Genomic DNA, 18,042 nt, shown 5'->3' with positions numbered 1-18,042 from the left:
CATTCGGCTCCCATGAGTCCACGAGACAGAAATCAAATGGTTCTGTAAACCCCTTCAGACCTCTGTAACAAAACAGACCCCAATCCTTAGAGCTGGCATCTGTCATTACTATGATGTCATCGCTAGCATCAAAACTTCCCAAATCAGAGGCAACCTCTAATCTTTTTTTGACATCACTGAATTCCTTTTCACATCCACCACTCCACAAAAATTCGGCACCCTTCTTTAATAGAGATCTAAGTAGTACAGTTTTCTCAGCATATTTTGGAACAAACCTGTAAAATTCTTCCATTCCCAGAAACTTTACAAGTTCTTCCTTGCATTGAGGAGAGGATAAATGTGTAATTGTGCTTACCATTCCTTTCTTTGGCCTGATACCTGAAGCAGTAATTAGATGCTTTAAGTATTCTATCTCAGGTACATTGAACTTGCACTTTCCTCGCTTTAAGGTAAGTCCTGCCTTTTGCAGTTTCCCAAGTATTTCACGTAGTCCCTTGTTGTCTTCTGCTATGTTGGACCCTGACACCAAAATATCATCTTGATAAACCTTCACACCACTCACCCCCTTCAAAACCCTTTCCATGGTCCTTTAGATCACAGAAGCAGCCGAAATGAGCACAAAGGGCATCTGTAGAAACTTAAACAATAGATGTTAGATCTTGTGAAGACTCAGTTAACCTAATCTGATGGTACGCTGAGTTAAGGTCCAACAATGAAAAATGCTTTGCACCATTGATCATACACAACATTTCACTGATGTTGGGTAGGGGAAAATGATCAACAATAACAGCCTATTTGAGTTCTCTCAAGTCAATGCATAATCTTGCATCGCCATTGGCCTTACCGGCTATGACCACCTGAGCCAACCGTTTAGATGCTTCTTCTTCTATTATCACTCCAGCAATCCATCTATCTAACTCCACTTTCATAGTATCTTTGACAGCCAGCGGCACATTTCTGACCTTGGCCACCTTTGGGTGCACGTCTGCTTTGAGTCCAATCTCATGCACATAGTTTTTCAAACATACAAGCTCATCACGAAAGACTTCCAGAGATTCATCCAACAAATCATCACATCCACTCCTGACATTATAAATTGATGGAATCTCTTTCACACAGATGGGCTGGAGTTTGAGTCAAGAAATACATAAAGATCACGTTGATGCCTTCAACTTATCAATGAATCACCCTTCACTGAGACATACATCTTGCCAGGTATCATGCAAGCCTTAAATTCTATTGTATCCCAAAAGTATCCTGACAGCTTGGTTGGCTCACCACCATACCCACGAGGTTTGATGTGAGGTTTAATACGTTTCACTTTGTCTTTTAACCTGTCTTCATAGAATGTGCAAGGAATCTGTGTTATTTTTGCCCCCGAGTCGAACAACATCTTGACTTTTTCTCCATTGACATGTACCTTTTCAAATGGGCCCTCAATACCTTACACTTGAAGAATAATCACCTCCTCTACTGAGTCAAAGTCACAGTCAATCGCTCATTTTCTCATTTTATTTGCTGTGGAACTACAACATTTGATAAGATGACCTTTCCTCCCACTTTTCTTGCATATTGCTTTCCAGCCTGTGCAGATTTTGCTATTGGCCATGTGACCTACCTCACCACAGCAATAACAACTGCCTGGAGAAGTGCGAATTGACTTGCTATCTGCATCACTTTTCACTTGAGTACCTTTATTGTCAGAAACCTTTTCTGTCACAACCTTGACTGAGGCACCCTCAGACTTGGTTGTTTGTAATAAGTCTTTCCAAATGACCTCAACACATGCTTTCGAATGTTCCTGAGTATTAGCCATGGTCAAAAACTCATGTAACAAAGGATTGTCCTTTTCCCACATTGCTTCTTTTCTGTAGCGCAACCTAATATGAATTGGTCTCTTAGACATTCATTTAAAGAATTATAAAAGCCACACGTTGATGCTAATCTGCGCAATTCAGTTATATATTGTTCAATACTCTCACCTTGACGCTGCATTCTCTTACCAAAATGATAGCGTCCTACACTGTGCTCATTGTGGGGAGATAATGGCGGTCAAGTTTATTTAATCAAATCTCATACTCATTGAGATTGGCACACCATCTTCTGACAATTCAGGTAGATGTTCAAACAACTCCTGCCCTTCTGGACCCAGACAGTGCATTAACAAAGAGGTTTTCTCTTCTGCGCTGAGAGAAGCCCCACATACCTTGGCATAGTGTGCAAAAACCTTCTTCCATTTGATTCACTGTATCCGTGGATCACCTGGAGATATAAGAAAAAATGGAGGTGCTGGCACATTTTGCATAATTGGACAATAAGTAACTGTTGTATCTGGTTTATGGTGTGATGCATCTTTGCTGCTTCTCTGCCCTTGCTGCTCAGCCAGTGTGAATGTGCTATGGAATGTTGGTGTGCATGGTGATGTAATGGAATGTGAGGATGCAGGGATGTGGAGTGTTAGTTGGAGTATGGGCTGAGCAGCAGGGAGGCTGCTCCTGGTGGGGATGCATACAGATCTACTTCTAGACCATCTGAGAACTAAGATCAATAAACCTTCATCTTTATTCTACACCTCGGCTACTGGACTTCTTACATTATAACATAATTTGGTGACGATTTGGGATTAATCTACCTAAACTGGTAGGGTGTTGCGTTCCTCAGAAGCCACCCTTTTAACCCAACCGCGTTTCAGACTGTCCAACCTGGGTGGTCGTGCTTTTTCTAATATCTTTCCAGCTGTCTGGAACAGCCTACCAATCGAACTGCGCAAATAATCCAATTTGCTGCCTTTTCGAAAAAAAATAAAAACAGTGCTTTTCCAGCAAGCATGGGGTGTGTTGTAATCTGATGATTGGCTGTATGAATTCTGGTGTGTACCCGACCAAGCGCTTAGAGACCCCGGGGTGATAATGCGCTATATAAGTCGAAATAAAAATAAATAAATAAATAAATAAAGAAACTACAAGTGAGGATTTACTGCAAGCATTGGTGAACTTATGATTAGAGCTTGCCTAAGGATTTTACACTCTGCTGCCCCATCAGTGTCCTGCTACATTCGGATAGCCCATAAGACAGGGTGTATGTATTTCCTCCTGATTTTACATTTTCAAGCTTCAGACTCCATTCACCACAGGTCAGGAGGCAGCTCTTACTTCAAGCAGCATTGTGTACTTTTATCTACAAATGAGAATGAGAACCGGCTGATTTTGCAATACTCATTCAGTCGTTGGGGACATTGGCAGTCTGTGAAGTGGTGCTCTCTTATGGACAAGTACGTTTTTAAGCTATTTACTTAAAACCTCGAGATTTGTGAGACATCATCTGTCAGAGGCACTTTTCGCAGAAGGCCTGTTCAATATGAGATGCCTGAATCCTATTTTGAATTTGCACATTTGGGATTTATGGTACATTTTGGACGGCACAATGTTTCTACCGTTAGTTTTCCATTACTGTTACCAATGTGCACCTTTTTGAACGGTCTGCGAGGAGTTCAGTCATGGAGCGCGCCGGCCCAGACGCACAAGGGGGCTGCTGGATGTTCTCTTCATTGTTGTTTGCTGCGCAGCACTTCTTGCAGCATGCACGTGCCCGGAGCCATCCTGGACGTACTTTTCATAAGTGCTGCCATCTTTGTTTTCTCTGTTTTCTTTGTGGTTTTCTGTGCATTCTGCCCAGTGCCTCTTCACCTTTTCCCTGACGTTTTACCCAATTTGGAGCATGCGTGGGAGCAGTGCTCACCAAGCAGGAAGGTGTTCCTGGTCCTGTGTGCTACTTTCTGTTTTGGACTACGTTTATTTGTGAAGCCGTCTGAGGTCAGCTAAACACCAGCTGCTTGATGTCTTGGAGGCTATGGACTGGGAATCTGCTCTTTCTTCTTTGGACACGCCACTTGGTTGATCTGCCATACAGCGTTAGGATATGGGTTAACATCTTAGTTTATATCCTCTGCGCCTGCCTCTCATCGCTTATTGGCTGCATTTTCCTGTGACAGGCACACCTTGGTAAAGTACTGTACCATTAAAGAGTGTATTTTGATGTTCCTCACTATTGAATGGCAATTGCTTTCAGTGCCATGGATTTGTCTAAACTTTATTTTGCTGCAGCTTGTTTTTTGTTTTCACCATTCTCAATGGTTCTTATCCTTTTATGGGTGATTGCCTGTTTTTAATTATGGTGCACTTTCTGTTCCAATGCTTCTTTCATTTTATTCACAATAAGTATTGCTGTAATTATTGCAGTATGTTTTTTGGACAGTGTGTATTTCTACCAGTGCGCAAGTTTCTTGTGCGTGGAATCATCACTTTTATTACTTCCATGTGAGTTAGTATTTGTTTGTTGGTGTGCATGTTTTCTGAGCGAGAGAATATAATGTGTTTTCTTTCACTTTATAAGTCTTCTTACTAGTGTGTGTTGTTCCACCTGTGCACAAATCCTTGTGCGTGGACTTGTTCATTTTTAGGTCTCACTGGTGTTAGCAGCGCGAAGCGCTGCATCCAGCGAAAGACCTATTGTTGTCGGCTTGCCGGGAATGTTGGACAGGGGATGGGCACGCGCTTTCCCTCTGCGATTTCATCTCTAGGACGCGCACGCCTCGCCCGGCGCCGTGCACATCTCCTGTTAAACATTCACCGCAAGTCCACCTCTCGCCTCTCTCATTCGCGCACGCACACACTCGCGCATGCACACACACACAAACACGCACACACACACTGCATACACACACTGCACACACACGCAGGCACACACACACTGCATACACACACTGCATACACACGCGCACACACACACACACGCACACACATACCGCCGCCACCCCCGAACACACACACACACACCAACCCCCCCCTCCCGCCGCCCTCCAAGCCCCACTTACCGCATCAGCGGCCTCAGCCGCCACTCCTGACTTCTGCTGCGCGTCACCACTGCTCCTGGGCCATCCACTCCGTGGGCGTGGGCTTCTCGCAGAAGACGGAAGTCCCGCCCCACGACAGGCGTGACGCTCCCGAACTTCCGGTTTCAGGATGTGCACGCTCACGGCTTGTATTCTTTTGCACTTTTCTTCGACTCGTGCTGCACGTTTTACAGAGCTTAATAAGCACTCCCTGCTCAGCTCAGGTCTTTTATGGTAAGAAGAGATTTGTTCCTTTTGTCTGGCCCGAATGCCACCTAATCCACACCCACCCGCTCACACACACCCTTGACAAACCAGTATTGCTCTGAGATAAGGCGCACACATTGGTATCCTGCCACCTTAGGAACTTGCCATGTCCAGCCCTCTGTGTGCGGTGGCAGGATTGCAACACCCGCATGAACTCTGTTTACCAAACTAAAACGCTGGAATGGAGCTGAAAGATCACCTCTCAGGCGAGGAGACGAAAACACCGAAGAGCTTTTCGGCCCTGTGCTGCACCGCCGAACGCCGGGCACGAGAAAGGTACGCTGCTGTGCTCTGAGGCCATGTAGATTCTGTAACGTGTAGTGCCGGGATCACGGCCTTGTGCGTAGTTAAAGTATAACTGAAGCAGTTGTGAAGTGAAAAATAGGAATTCCGGGCCAAGGGACTTTTTAAAATGTCAGTGTTGTTATAGTTTCCGGTGTCGGGGTGAAGCAGGCAGTTGTTTTTGTGAAGCCAATAACATTTGTCTTTCTGTTTTATTTTTAAATTGTGGTGAGTAAGAATGATGATTGATATTGGACATGTGCGGGCAAATCATAACACAGATCTTGCTTTCCGACGTGTTTTTGGTGCAAAGTTTACTTCAGTAATTTTGAGTTCTTATGTGTTGCTAGAAGAATTATAGTTACGTGGGTGTTGGGTTTTCCGAACTGTACATTAACATGTATAGCATGGGGCAGGTAGAACGGGCGGGCTGGTGGGGGTACAAGATTTTTGCGATGCAGGGAGGTGTGCGCTCTTCCTGGGAGCGTCCGTGCCATGTTTCATTTGCAAGGAGCCGTGAAGTGACGTGCTCAGTCCTGTTTCCACATGTTTTAAGCCTGTCACACAAACACGATGTGTTATTTGCCCCGGGTGATTACACCGGCTGTACAGTGTACGTCTGGCCGTCACAGTGATGGCTGGCTTACGGGTAGCTTCATACCACGACTCCCACCCAGCAGTTTGTAAAGCAGACAAACAGACAGAGAATGACCTGGAAGCCCCTGCAGCTTGTAGAGGAGATGAAGTAATTATCGTTTTTAAGAAAAAAAGCAGGGTGCTGACGGTAGCAACGGTAGTAATTTAAGCGAAGTTGTCTTTTTGTTCCACATTTGACGATACATACTTTAAATGACATGGTTGGTCTGAAACGCGCAAATGGAAAAAAACATGGTAATCCGCACGACTCAATTAGGCAACTAACAGTCCTCAAAAGAAAAGGTATAATGTTGCAGACTTGGTGAAGTCGAGGTAGAGTGCTTTTCAGTCTTATAAAAGATAGTGTAATTATGCCCGTTACCATTTAAAAAACCCTGACAGATTGTTACCATCTTTTAAGCAGCACTGAAGAGAACAACGCAGTAACCTGACATGCACATGCCTTTAAATTCAGATGTTTAATGTAAGAATATACAGTGAGGTTACAGCAGTGTGGAAAAGTAAACACACGGAAGAACAGATGTAAAGTGAACCGCCCCTTCATTTCACTGCCATGTTTGGTATGGTAATAACGCCAGCCTTAAAGTTATAATTTCCACTATGTGGGGAAAAAACCTGGTGACTTGTCCAGCTTACATATAAAAGAGCTATGTTGAGCGAAAGGCTTCCTTGAGAGAACATTAAATGCCCCATTCGGTTGTTTTAAGTCACACCACAACAGAAAATCCATTCCAACAGGGGCCTTCCTCACTTTGGTGGTCATTCTGTCACTGGGATTTATAATTCTCAAGACAAATAAAGCCAAACCATTTTTTATCCATATTTGGCAACTTTACCTACAACTTAAAGAAAAGCACTTTTTGCACAGCACTTGCAAAGTGTGACCTATAATATATTCTCAAAAATATTTTCTCCTTCTGTGCCATAACAGATGGTGTCTAAATGTGCATATTGTGTCCAGCATGGATGCCCAAACCAAATCAGTTAATTCGCAAAACGAGCAGTGTGAGTGCCGTTTGCATTTTTTACATATTTAAGACCCTGGTGTAAAATGTGAGCTCAGATGCATGTCAAGCAGTGTGGCTGGTGCACATCTTGCTGCATTCCTTTTTCACAAAGGAACCCAGCAAGATTTGGCCTGCCACACACCCACCACCTGTGCGCCTGCCTAGTGTAGGCTGGCTCAGAGAAATCACATACTTGAGAGGGGAGAGAAACATCCACTGCTCGTATTGCAAGCCCCATGCACTTCACTGCTCTGGTATGCCACGAGCAGTGGAGCACAGAGTTACATTTCTACCCTGACATAAGAGAGAAAAATGCAATTCAGTAAATTTGCAAATAATTGCTCTTCGATGCTCGTACCAATCATCTGTGAGGGGCACTACTGAACGCCATAGTACCATTCGGTGCCACCACAATATCAATCTGTGCAACCATTCAACAACAACTGGTTCAAATATGTTCTCTCAATGTTTCAAGCTTTATTACAAGTGTCACAAAAAGATGTTAATATTTCACTTCTCTTCTTCGATTTTCGTCACAATAAAATACACTGAACATAATCTTCACAAAAGTTATTTACAAAAGTTTAAGCTATTGCCATTATAAATTACAATAACTTTTATTAAAGTATTAATTATTAAAAAAATTAAAAGCCATTGTTATTTGTAATACCAATACATCTAAGTCACATAAATACAACACATATTGCATTACAAATGCTATAGGTGTCACATTTGCGAAAGTTATAACCATTGGCATTGTAAATGACAAAGGTATTAATTTCTCTATTTTCAAAACCAACACATAAATACACAAATAAAAAATTTGTCATTTACAATATCAATATCAATAGCTCAAACTTTCCTAATGCGAGACCTATTGCATTGCAAATGCTTGTTATATTTTGCTTTCATTTTCTATTTTGTTTCCAGTACTTAGTATGCAAGTTTTCTATACTTGGGATTTATTTTTGATAGTAGTATAGTATGTATTGAGATAGCCTGTTGCTATGTGATCTTCCACCTTTGCGCAAATTCTTGTGCGTGGATTCTTCACCTATATTTTTCCTTCTGTTTACAGTTCTTAGTTTGCAAGTTTCCTGTGCATGGGATTTAGTGCTGTGATGTTGCTTTGTTTAGGTTTATTCTGTTAGTGTCTATTCTTACCTGTGCGCTAGAGTTTTGTGCGTGCAATAGTCATTAATTTTTCTGGCATGTGGGTTTGATTTTATTCTTATTACTGGTGCGCAAGTTTTCTGTGCGAGAGAACTTGATAATTTCTACTACTTTCTTTTTCGTTATATGACAGTGTGTGTTTCCACCTGTGTGCATGGATTTAGTGCATGGATTCCACACTTACTTATTGTCATGTTGGTTTTATTTTTACATTTAGTTTATTCATTAGTGGGGTGCAGTTCCTTCACCTTTCTATTGCTTTTCCCCAGCTTACCTGTATGTGTTGGGTTAGCCAACCTTTTCCTTATTTTCAGGTTAGATGTTGTTTGCGTGTTTGAGTTGGAGAGTCCTGCTTTGTGTTTTAGGTTGGGAGTACCTTTCCTTGTCTTTCTGGTTGTTGCTCTTACTTTTCATTGGTTAGCGTTCTCTGTTTTCTCTTCTCCATGCTAGTCTGTCCAGCTGGTGTGTTTTGGTGGTAACTCGGAACGTCCGGTTGTGTGGAGGGAGATATATTTTTTTCCTCTCCTGTTTTCTTCCTTATTTGGATGTATTCCTTTGCTCTATCTTCGTTCCATTTTTAGCCATTTAGCAAGCAAGATTTACCTTCAATTGAGATAATTGTTGGCATCTTGCATTTTCTTGTTTTTTTCATTTGCTCTGTATAAAGGGAAAGATGTGTTGCACTCCTTGTTAATTAATGCAATGTCCTCATCTTTCATATTGTAGTGTTTCATTTGAATCTTATCTTATGTATTATTCTCATGAAATTCTTTGTGTTCCATCTTATGCAAGTTTCCATAATGTGATTGCAGCATTTTTACATGCAAGTTACTTTCTGCTATTGCTATGCTTCCTTCTTATCTATTTCATATGTGTTCTATAAGGGGGAAGATGTGTTGTATCTGGTTTATGGTATAATGCATATTTCCTGCTTCTCTGCTCTTGCTGCTCAGCCAGTGTGAATGTGCAGTGGAATGTTGGTGTGCATGGTGATTGTATGGAAAGTGAGGATGCCTGGATGTGGAGTGTCAGTTGGAGTATGGGCTGATCAGCAGGAAGACTTCTCCTTGGGGGGCTGCATACAGATCTACTTCTAGACCATCTAAGAACTAAGATCAATAAACCTTCATCTTTATTCTAAACACCTCGCCTATTAGACGTATTACATTACAACAGTATTACATTACAACAGTAACCCACAATACGATTGTTGATAAAATGTAACGAATATTGAAGTAAACCAGAATGGTCCGGGGAGGCTGGCCACAAACAAGGAAATACAAAAATAATATAGTGTCAAAGTATATTAGGAAGTGACAAGGGTTAGTTTATATCTCATGGGTAGCCAAAACCTGGTCTAGAAGCTGAAGTGCTTGCCGTAAACTCAGAAGTTGAAGAAGTATCAAGACTCCTCTAGACAAGATACAACCAATAAATGAGGCTGTGCCTGTGAGCGAAGGAGGCACTACTCGTCAACCGAATGACAGTCATATGTTGGGACCAGTACTCGAAATAGTGCTCGAAGGTCCTGATCCAAAATGGCTTCTTGCATTGGACATCGTTGCGTCAGACGTCATGTTGAAATCAGCAGTCGAGGCAGTGTAACGTTGTCCTATTTCAAAATGGCCTCCTCATGCTTGCGTGCCCCGTCGTTGCATGAGACGTCAGTTTGGACCGCAGCCTCCAAGACCTGTGATGTCGTCCCAGCTTGCATCCAAGGCTTGCGAGAGCATGCGGACGATGCAACGCAGCAGGCAGGAGGCACTTCAACCGCCCACACAGCCAGTCTTCAATGATCCACCAAACCCTTGGTTACAGAACCTAACATCCCAAGGTTCTGTAACCAAAGATATCATATTGCTATGATTCCACACTCTGTAAGAGAAGCAGGTCCTGGTACTTGGGGTACCTGGAGCTGGACCGAGAGATGCTGAGCCCCAGCCGCACTGGAGCTGGCAGAGCGACAGCCTACAAACACATAAAGCCCTCCCACCTTGACAAGAAGCAGATGGCGGTATGGCTCTCCATTCTCAGCTACTCGCATCTTGTGATTATTTTTAAGCCTTGGAGGAACTGTCAGGAGATTTGAATGACCAAATAAGACAACAAGCTAAAATCAAGCAACCATGAATGTCTGGCACTCCCTAAAAACAATGAAACGACTGCAAGGTAAATAAACAAGTTATTGTAAAGGACTTCAGAGTGGGCATGCACTCCTTCAAATAGACTCCTAGATGCTAAACATGCTTCTCAAAATGTTTGTGAAAGTCCTGTGTAGAAGTGCGCAAAAAATGTATTGTTCTTGCTAGCAGTCGGTGTGTGTATATAATTGACATTTTGCATACTATCTAAGCAAATCTGTAGGCTCTGTTCAAATAGGAACTTATTTGAAACATCTGGTTTGTCAAATTTGCTACGTGAGACTTCACAAGCCATCTCTCTGAAGTTCATGGTTTCATGTTCCTTGTTTGGTGGTTGAGGGGGATCAAATCTTCCTCACGAAAAAAGTTTCCTCAATTTGCATAAACACAATTCACCCTAAAAGGCGTTTCATTGTGAGCAGGTTTCTTTTTGAGAGGAGTTTCAGGCTATCTGGTACCTGCAGAACAGGGGTGGGGGCTTCAGCGGAGCTCACAACTCTGTAGCTGTCTGGCGGCCACCCTTCCTCTGCACAGACTCTTAGTGATGCAGCTGTGGGCGTTATGTGGCTCCCTTGAGCCACTGAATGAGTTCCACTCCATGCACCACTCCATGCACCACTCCAAAGCCTGCTTTTTAAATCCAGACATCCCTTTGGTATTTTTCTTTCACGTGCATTTAAAAGAAACAGCCTGCATGATGGTTTGGTCTTAAACAACCGCCCTTCACCCAGCAGCTGCCACAAGACAGCCAGAGTGAAATCTTTCTATTGTGAGGTAGCTTGGTGCTTGCAGTCAGTATCTCTCACCAACATGCTTCAATCTCTTCTCTGTGTAAGCCACTGCAAGCTCCTATCATACAAAGAGATTGACATTTGTTCTCGAGTCTGCAGTGAATAGTTTTCGTTTTCTAACTATGTGGTGACTTCCTCGACCTTCTATGTGGCTGCAGCACCTTAAGGCGACTCATCGCTCCTTCGTGACGTGCGTCATCCTAGGCATGTCAGGGGAGCTGTGTGGGGCGTGGGTGTAATGGGACAAACAAAAAAAACATGCAGCAGAAAAGCCCCCCTAAAATGCATGCAGCCACGGGGAGATTATCTAAAGGGCAGCAGACAAACAAAAGTGCTGTGCAGGCAAAACTTTAAAAAAAAAAAGGTCCACAAAAGCGGATGAAAAGGAGTACTTTGGCCATGGGACATTGGTAAAAAAAAGAGCACAGGAAGAGCAACAGGAAATAGTATGCTACAACCAATAGAAATGGAGGGAAAGTAAGTGGCAAGCATGTGCTCAAATGAAAATTAAGGGCGGGATGTTGACCCCTTTTAAGATTTATAGGAAATACAACAGATTTCACAAGCACAACGCAAGAGAAGCAAAACAAGCATTTGCAGTGCAATCGTTCTAGCCTTTGGGACCTTATATGGATTTAGCTATGCAGCACATTAGCTGGGTGCTGAAACATCTACTGTTCTTTAACATGGAGGGAAAGTAAGCACCAAACTGCGGAACACGCCAGGTATGGGAACACATGGAGAAAAATACTGACTATCAGCGGGAAGTTTTATTGTCCAAAGCTCTGTTTTTAATATAAAATCAGCCCCTTCGGTGATCATATCACTGAAAATACAAGATTTGAAAAAATATTTTTGTCTACAGGAGCTAGTTGAATACAAATTTCTATGGCCTGGAATCTAGGGAAAGCTTAAGTCATTATGGTATTTCACTGACACTGCTGGTTGTTTTTAATCAAGAAAGTTAAATAGGGGCAGTTGCCAGAAAAATAAAAAAAGAAAGTCCCTAAGCAGAAAGCAATTCTGGTATTTTACTGACCTCTACTGGTCGTTTTTTATCAAGACAGTTGAATAGAGGCAGTTGAACAGTAAAAAAAGGCCCTAAGCAAAGGCGAACAGCAGACAAGTCCAAGGGCTGATCTCCAGATGTCACAAAGTTCATACAACAGATCTTCCAGACAGCGCAAGTGCTGTCTAGGCTCGACCTAAAAAAGGATGAATGAAAAGCAAGAAAGAAAGAAGGAACAAAAGCAGGAAATAAAGAAGGCAAGAAACATGGAAAAAAATGAATGAAAGATGGAAAGAAGGAAGCAAGAAAGGAAAAGGAGCAAGAAAGAAGGAAAGGAAGCAAGAAGGAAAGAAGGTCGGAAAGGAGCAAGGAAAGAAGAAAAGAAATACATTAAAAAAAGAAAGCGTTACTAGTGCTGCAAATTAAACAAGGTTAAGGCTGATGTTCTTCCTGGGCAAAGTTGATTAAGGAGCCATTGGTGGAATTAATGCCAGAATAAACGTGTTGCCCCCACCTCCCTCCCTCTCCCCGGAATTCTCCTCCCCGCCCTTGTGTTGTCCCCTTCGGTAATTTCTCCCTCCCCCCCTCAAACTTCCCCTTTCTGTCCTTTGTGAGTTTGCCTAGAGCAATGGTTCTTAAGCTGTTGTCTGAGGACTCCTGGAGGTCTGTGAGGTCTACTCAGGGGGTCTGCAACTGTTTACAAAATTAAATAATACAATTAATTAATTAAATTTAATAATGTGAAGGAAATATTAAAGCTACATTGTAAATGTGGAAACGTGTGAATGACACATAATATTTCAGGATTTGAGCATTTGTTTGGTGTATACTTGTTTTTCTATTTTTGTGTATTGTTTTAAGGAGAAAATCATAGAAATTGCTTAGGCTAGGCATCCCTGGATTCCAATAATGACTCCGTTGCGGTCCCTGGATTCCATTAATGAGTCCGCGGGGCTCCAAAGAAGTCAACATGTTAAAATAAACGCCGGCCAAGAGGGTTGAAGCTATTGCTTGCTATTTTAAGGAGTTAGTGGTCCCCTTTAAAGGCAGACTGGAAAAGCAGTAGGTACTCCTATAAATTAAGGTATGTGTTTTACATTTTTGTTTGTTAGATTTACAGTAGGGAAATCTTGTCAGTAAATCTTGTCAGTAATGGGAGCAGTAATTTGCATGGGGAAAATTCCTCCTTTCTATACAATCTGAAGAATTTGGCTTGCATTTCGTACCAGACGCTATAATATATAAGCTGTTAGCTGAGGCTAAGGATAAAAGTTGCATTCTTTCTCTCGCCCCGACTATGAGCGAGTCAGGGAGACTATCTGGTTCTTGAACTCAAGCTTTGAGTTTCAAGTATTGTTATACAGGTTTGTGGATTACGCAACCATGGCGTTTAATCAGTGATTTTCCTTTTTTCTTCCATTCTTCCAGCATTCAGTGCCTTATAATGGAACAGAAAATATTGTCGCTAGGTGCAGAGGAAAACACTGCAGCACTACAGAGTTATCTGAAGAGCGTTAACGAAAAAGAGGTAAGATAATTCTAAATAACATCATCCTCTCGCCAGAAAAGAAAGAACAAATTATCATTCAATAACCACAAGTGAATGCTATTGTTCAGCATTTATGTCTCTTTATATTGACTCCTGGTTCCGTCTGTTGCCCTCGCTTGCTTTACCCCTTCTGCCCTTTCCTGTGTCTGCCTTTTCCTCATTTTCACTATCTTCTTGTTTTGAAGCATCATTATGCCTCATAAAACACACCTTTACAAAAAGTTGTTTTTTGAGAGTACGTTCACCATTCTGTCTCCTTTTTCAAAACTCTTAATCTTGGCTTCAAATGCACACTCCATAGCAGTGAACCATTTAGCCTCTTTATGCACGTGAGTAACTTGAATTTATGGCCAGCCGGTATAACCTACTCTTGAATTTCCAGGAGTACATCCAGCTATTAATGGAGAGGAGCTTTTGTAAATTGGCAATCCTCTTTGTATTCCGCTCATGAAAAGAAACAGTTGCGTGTCATTTATCTCCGTCCTTGTTGAGAATATCTTGCATGTTTTCCTCTCCAGTTTTCCATGCTGATTATATACAATGTTGTAAAAATGTAAACATCATTTTTTGGGTGCATATTTGATTTTTCTAAGAGCGATTGTAAACATGATTTAAAACCAATGTTAATCATTTTGTCTCAGCTTGGAGATGTCGTTACAAAGCATGCTGTGAAAGGGAAGGAGACGGGGGCACTCTTAAGGTGTATTCTCAAAGGTAATCAATAATGCTATGTTCTTGAATGGCATGCGTTCTGCATGTTGGATTCGTTTTAAGATTTGTTTCCATCATTCCTGGTTTCCCAGCAAACGCAGCTTCCTATTAACAGCAAACACTCTCAGAGGTTCAGAGCATGCTGTTTAGGTTGTATGTGTGCATAATGAGCTGTGGTGCGAGTGTTGAAGCTTTCTTCCCCTGTTCACAAGCACAAGTTTTATATTAATTTGAAGGGCCACCCTTTAGCACTCCCCCCACCCCCTGTAGTAATTTATTAAGGAGGTCCATGATTAGATCACTTTTGGACTTCGAGTTCCAAGGACAGTCCAGCTTAAGTGTCGTCCAGCAAAGGGGTATGTGCCTCAGTAGATTCAGTTTTTTTGTCTGATTTACTGTTTCATATTATGGGAAGGGTCGTGCTTTCGCAGATTGGGAGTTGATCATGTGCTGTTGATACTTAGCCTGGTGACTTTGGCTTTATCTGGAAAACCAAGAATACATTTGTTTGAGCTTGAGCTTGAGCTCATGGAAGGGTATATCATGTGAGTTTGCTGTTGCATCAATTGACATTTAGAGTCAAAGTTACTGAGAAAATTGTAGAAATGGCAACGTACATGGAAGGGGATGCCAGCTCGCATGTTTGTAGGGCACAGTCGCATATGGCTTTACACATGCTAGAATCCATTTTCACATATCCACAGTTTCTAAATGTCTGAAAACAGTTTTCTATGTTGATTGTGGGATTCGGAATATTGGTAAAAGAAGCATTAGGCCAAATTGTTTAGAAGTACTTTATTACGGAGAATGATCATCTGTGCTTATTATGGTTTTTGCAAAACTTTATTTTTCGGGAATCTGCCGGGTTTTCATCAATCTGTCAAAAAGAAAAAAATTGACTAAAGAAAATTTGTCTCAAAAACACACATTACTATAATCTTCTCTGGCACGGAAGGTAATTACTTTGTTTGGATGTGCTATTTGTGAAAGGGAAGCATGCTGTAACTCAGTGAAGTTAGCCAGTGGCTACAGTGGTCTGGCTCATTGCCCATTGATGCATGCTTGAGTGGGTTGAAGCAAAATGTAAATGACACAACCACAGATCAATGGATGAAGTGTGGATGTAAACCATAAAGGTAACGGTGTCCTAAAATTACTTTTAGTAAAATCAAATGCTCTTGGCTAACACAGGCCTACAAAAGCTAATTGATCTGCCATTGGCTGCCAGTCTCTTACCTTTGAGAAAGAAAGCAGGAAAAAAGGAAGGAAAGCAAAAAACAAGGAAAGAAAGCCAGAATGAAAGGAAGGTAAACAAATGCAATAAAGTAGGAAAGAAAGGAACAGAAGGGAAGAAAGATGGATCAATCAATCAATCATAACACTTGTATAGTGCACTACTCACCCGGAAGGGTCTCAAGGCGCTTGGGGGAGGGGGTCCGTTACTGCTCGAACAGCCAGGTCTTGAGTTGTCTCCTGAAGGCGAGATGGTCCTGGGTCAGCCGAACGTGGATGAGGAGGGAGTTCCATGTCTTGGCCGCCAGGTAGGAGAAGGATCTGCCTCCGGCGGTGGCTCTTCGGATGCGTGGTACGGCGGCGAGGGCGAGGCTAGTAGTTCGTAGCTGGCGGGTGGGCGTGTAGAATGTCAGGCGGTCGTTGAGGGACTTGGGGCCCAGGTCGTGGAGAGACTTGTGTGCGTGGGTGAGGAGCCTGAACGTGATCCTCTTGTTGACGGGGAGCCAGTGCAGGTTCCTCAGGTGGCCGGAGATGTGGCTGCGCCAGGGGATGTCCAGGATGAGTCGGGCGGAGGCGTTCTGGATGCGTTGGAGTCTTTTCTGTAGCTTGGCTGTTGTTCCGGCATAGAGGGTGTTTCCGTAGTCCAGTCGGCTGGTGACGAGTGCCTGGGTGACCGTCTTCCTGGTTGCAGTCGGGATCCATCGGAAGATCTTGCGGAGCATGCGAAGGGTGTGAAAGCATGATGAGGAGACGGTGTTGACTTGTCTGGTCATCGAGAGGGAGGAGTCCAGGATGAAGCCCAGGTTGCGTGCGTGGTCTGTTGGCTTGGGTGCACTGCCCAGGGCGGGGGGCCACCAGGAGTCGTCCCAGGCGGAGGGCGATGGTCCCAGGATGAGGACTTCCGTCTTGTCTGAGTTCAGTTTCAGGCGGCTGTTCTTCATCCACTCGGCGACGTCTTTCATCCCTTCGTGTAGGTTGGTTCTGGCGGTGTTGGGGTCTCTGGTGAGGGAGAGGATCAGCTGGGTGTCGTCGGCGTAGGTGATGATGTTGAGGTTGTGTTGGCGTGCGATGGTTGCAAAAGGTCTCATGTAGACTTTGAAGAGGGTGGGGCTGAGTGATGATCCTTGCGGGACACCGCAGATGACTTCGGTGGCCTCGGATTGAAACGGGGGGAGGCGGACTCTCTGTGTTCTTCCGGCGAGGAATGAGATGATCCACTCCAGTGCCTTCTCTTGGATGCCGATGTTGTTGAGGCGTTGAACTAGGGTGCGGTGGCAGACAGTGTCGAACGCTGCAGAGAGGTCCAGGAGGATGAGTGCCGCTGTTTCCCCGTTGTCGAGCAGGGCACGGATGTTGTCGGTGGCTGCGATGAGGGCGGTCTCGGTGCTGTGGTTGGCTCTGAACCCAGACTGTGAGGGGTCGAGGGATCCGTTCGTCTCGAGGAAGGCGGCAAGCTGTCTGTTGACGATCTTCTCGATGACTTTGGCAGGAAAAGGGAGGAGCGAGATGGGGCGGAAATTCTTGAGGTCGGTGGGGTCCGCTGTTGGTTTCTTCAGTAGGACGCTGAGCTCGGCATGCTTCCAGCTCTCCGGGAAGGTGGCGGTGTTGAAGGAGGTGTTGATGATGTTCCGGAGTTGGGGTGCGATGGTGGAGTCGGCCTTGTTGAAGACGTGGTGGGGGCAGGGGTCGGTTGGAGATCCGGAGTGCATGGTGTTCATCGTGCGGGCTGTGTCTTCGGTGGTCACCGTGGTCCAGGTGCGGAGGGTGGCGGTGGGGGGCGTTGGTTCTACGGTTGGGTGCGTGGATGGTGCGCCGAAGCTGTTGTGGATGTCGGCGATCTTGCGGTGGAAGAACGAGGCGAGAGAGTTGCAGAGATCTTGTGAAGGAGAGATGTCGTTGCCGGTGCTGGGGTTGGAGAATTCCTTGACGATGCTGAAGAGTTCCTTGCTGTCGTGGGCGTTGTTGTCCAGTCGTTCCTTCAGTGATTTCTTCTTGGTGGTGCGGATAAGCTGGTGGTGCTTGCGGGTGGCATGTTTGAGGGCAGTCATGTTGTCAGTGGTATGGTCGAGGAGCCAGGCTTTCTCGAGGGTGCGGCAGGTCTTCTTGGAGTCCTTGAGTTCGTCGGTGAACCAGGAGGCCTTCTTGCTTCTGGTTTTGCTGGGAGGGTTCTTCAGAGGTGCGAGGTTGTCGGCGCAGGCGGTCAACCACTGCGTGAAGTTGCGGGCTGCTTCGTTGGGGTCCGTTGTGCTGGCGGGTGGGTTCTGGCTGAGGGAGGTGGTGAGCTGGTCGGCGGTGATCTTGCTCCAGCTCCTGTGAGGAACCTGTTGCGGG

General features: G+C 44.1%; 1 protein-coding gene across 1 annotated transcript in view; it reads left to right on the top strand.

The window, feature by feature from the left end:
• FANCI (FA complementation group I) overlaps nt 1-18,042 on the top strand; it is a 765,095-nt gene that overhangs the window by 48,187 nt on the left and 698,866 nt on the right. The window contains exons 2-3 of the mRNA XM_078683200.1: nt 13,647-13,746; nt 14,409-14,481. Of these exons, the coding sequence (XP_078539326.1) occupies nt 13,663-13,746; nt 14,409-14,481 (157 nt within the window). The 5' untranslated portion in view covers nt 13,647-13,662. The remainder of the gene's footprint in view (nt 1-13,646; nt 13,747-14,408; nt 14,482-18,042) is intronic.

Source organism: Lissotriton helveticus, chromosome 3_1 (assembly GCF_964261635.1).
Source record: "Lissotriton helveticus chromosome 3_1, aLisHel1.1, whole genome shotgun sequence".
NCBI lineage: Eukaryota > Metazoa > Chordata > Amphibia > Caudata > Salamandridae > Lissotriton > Lissotriton helveticus.
The sequence above is the reverse complement of the archived record's forward strand: the minus strand, read 5'-3'. Positions and strand labels throughout refer to the sequence as shown.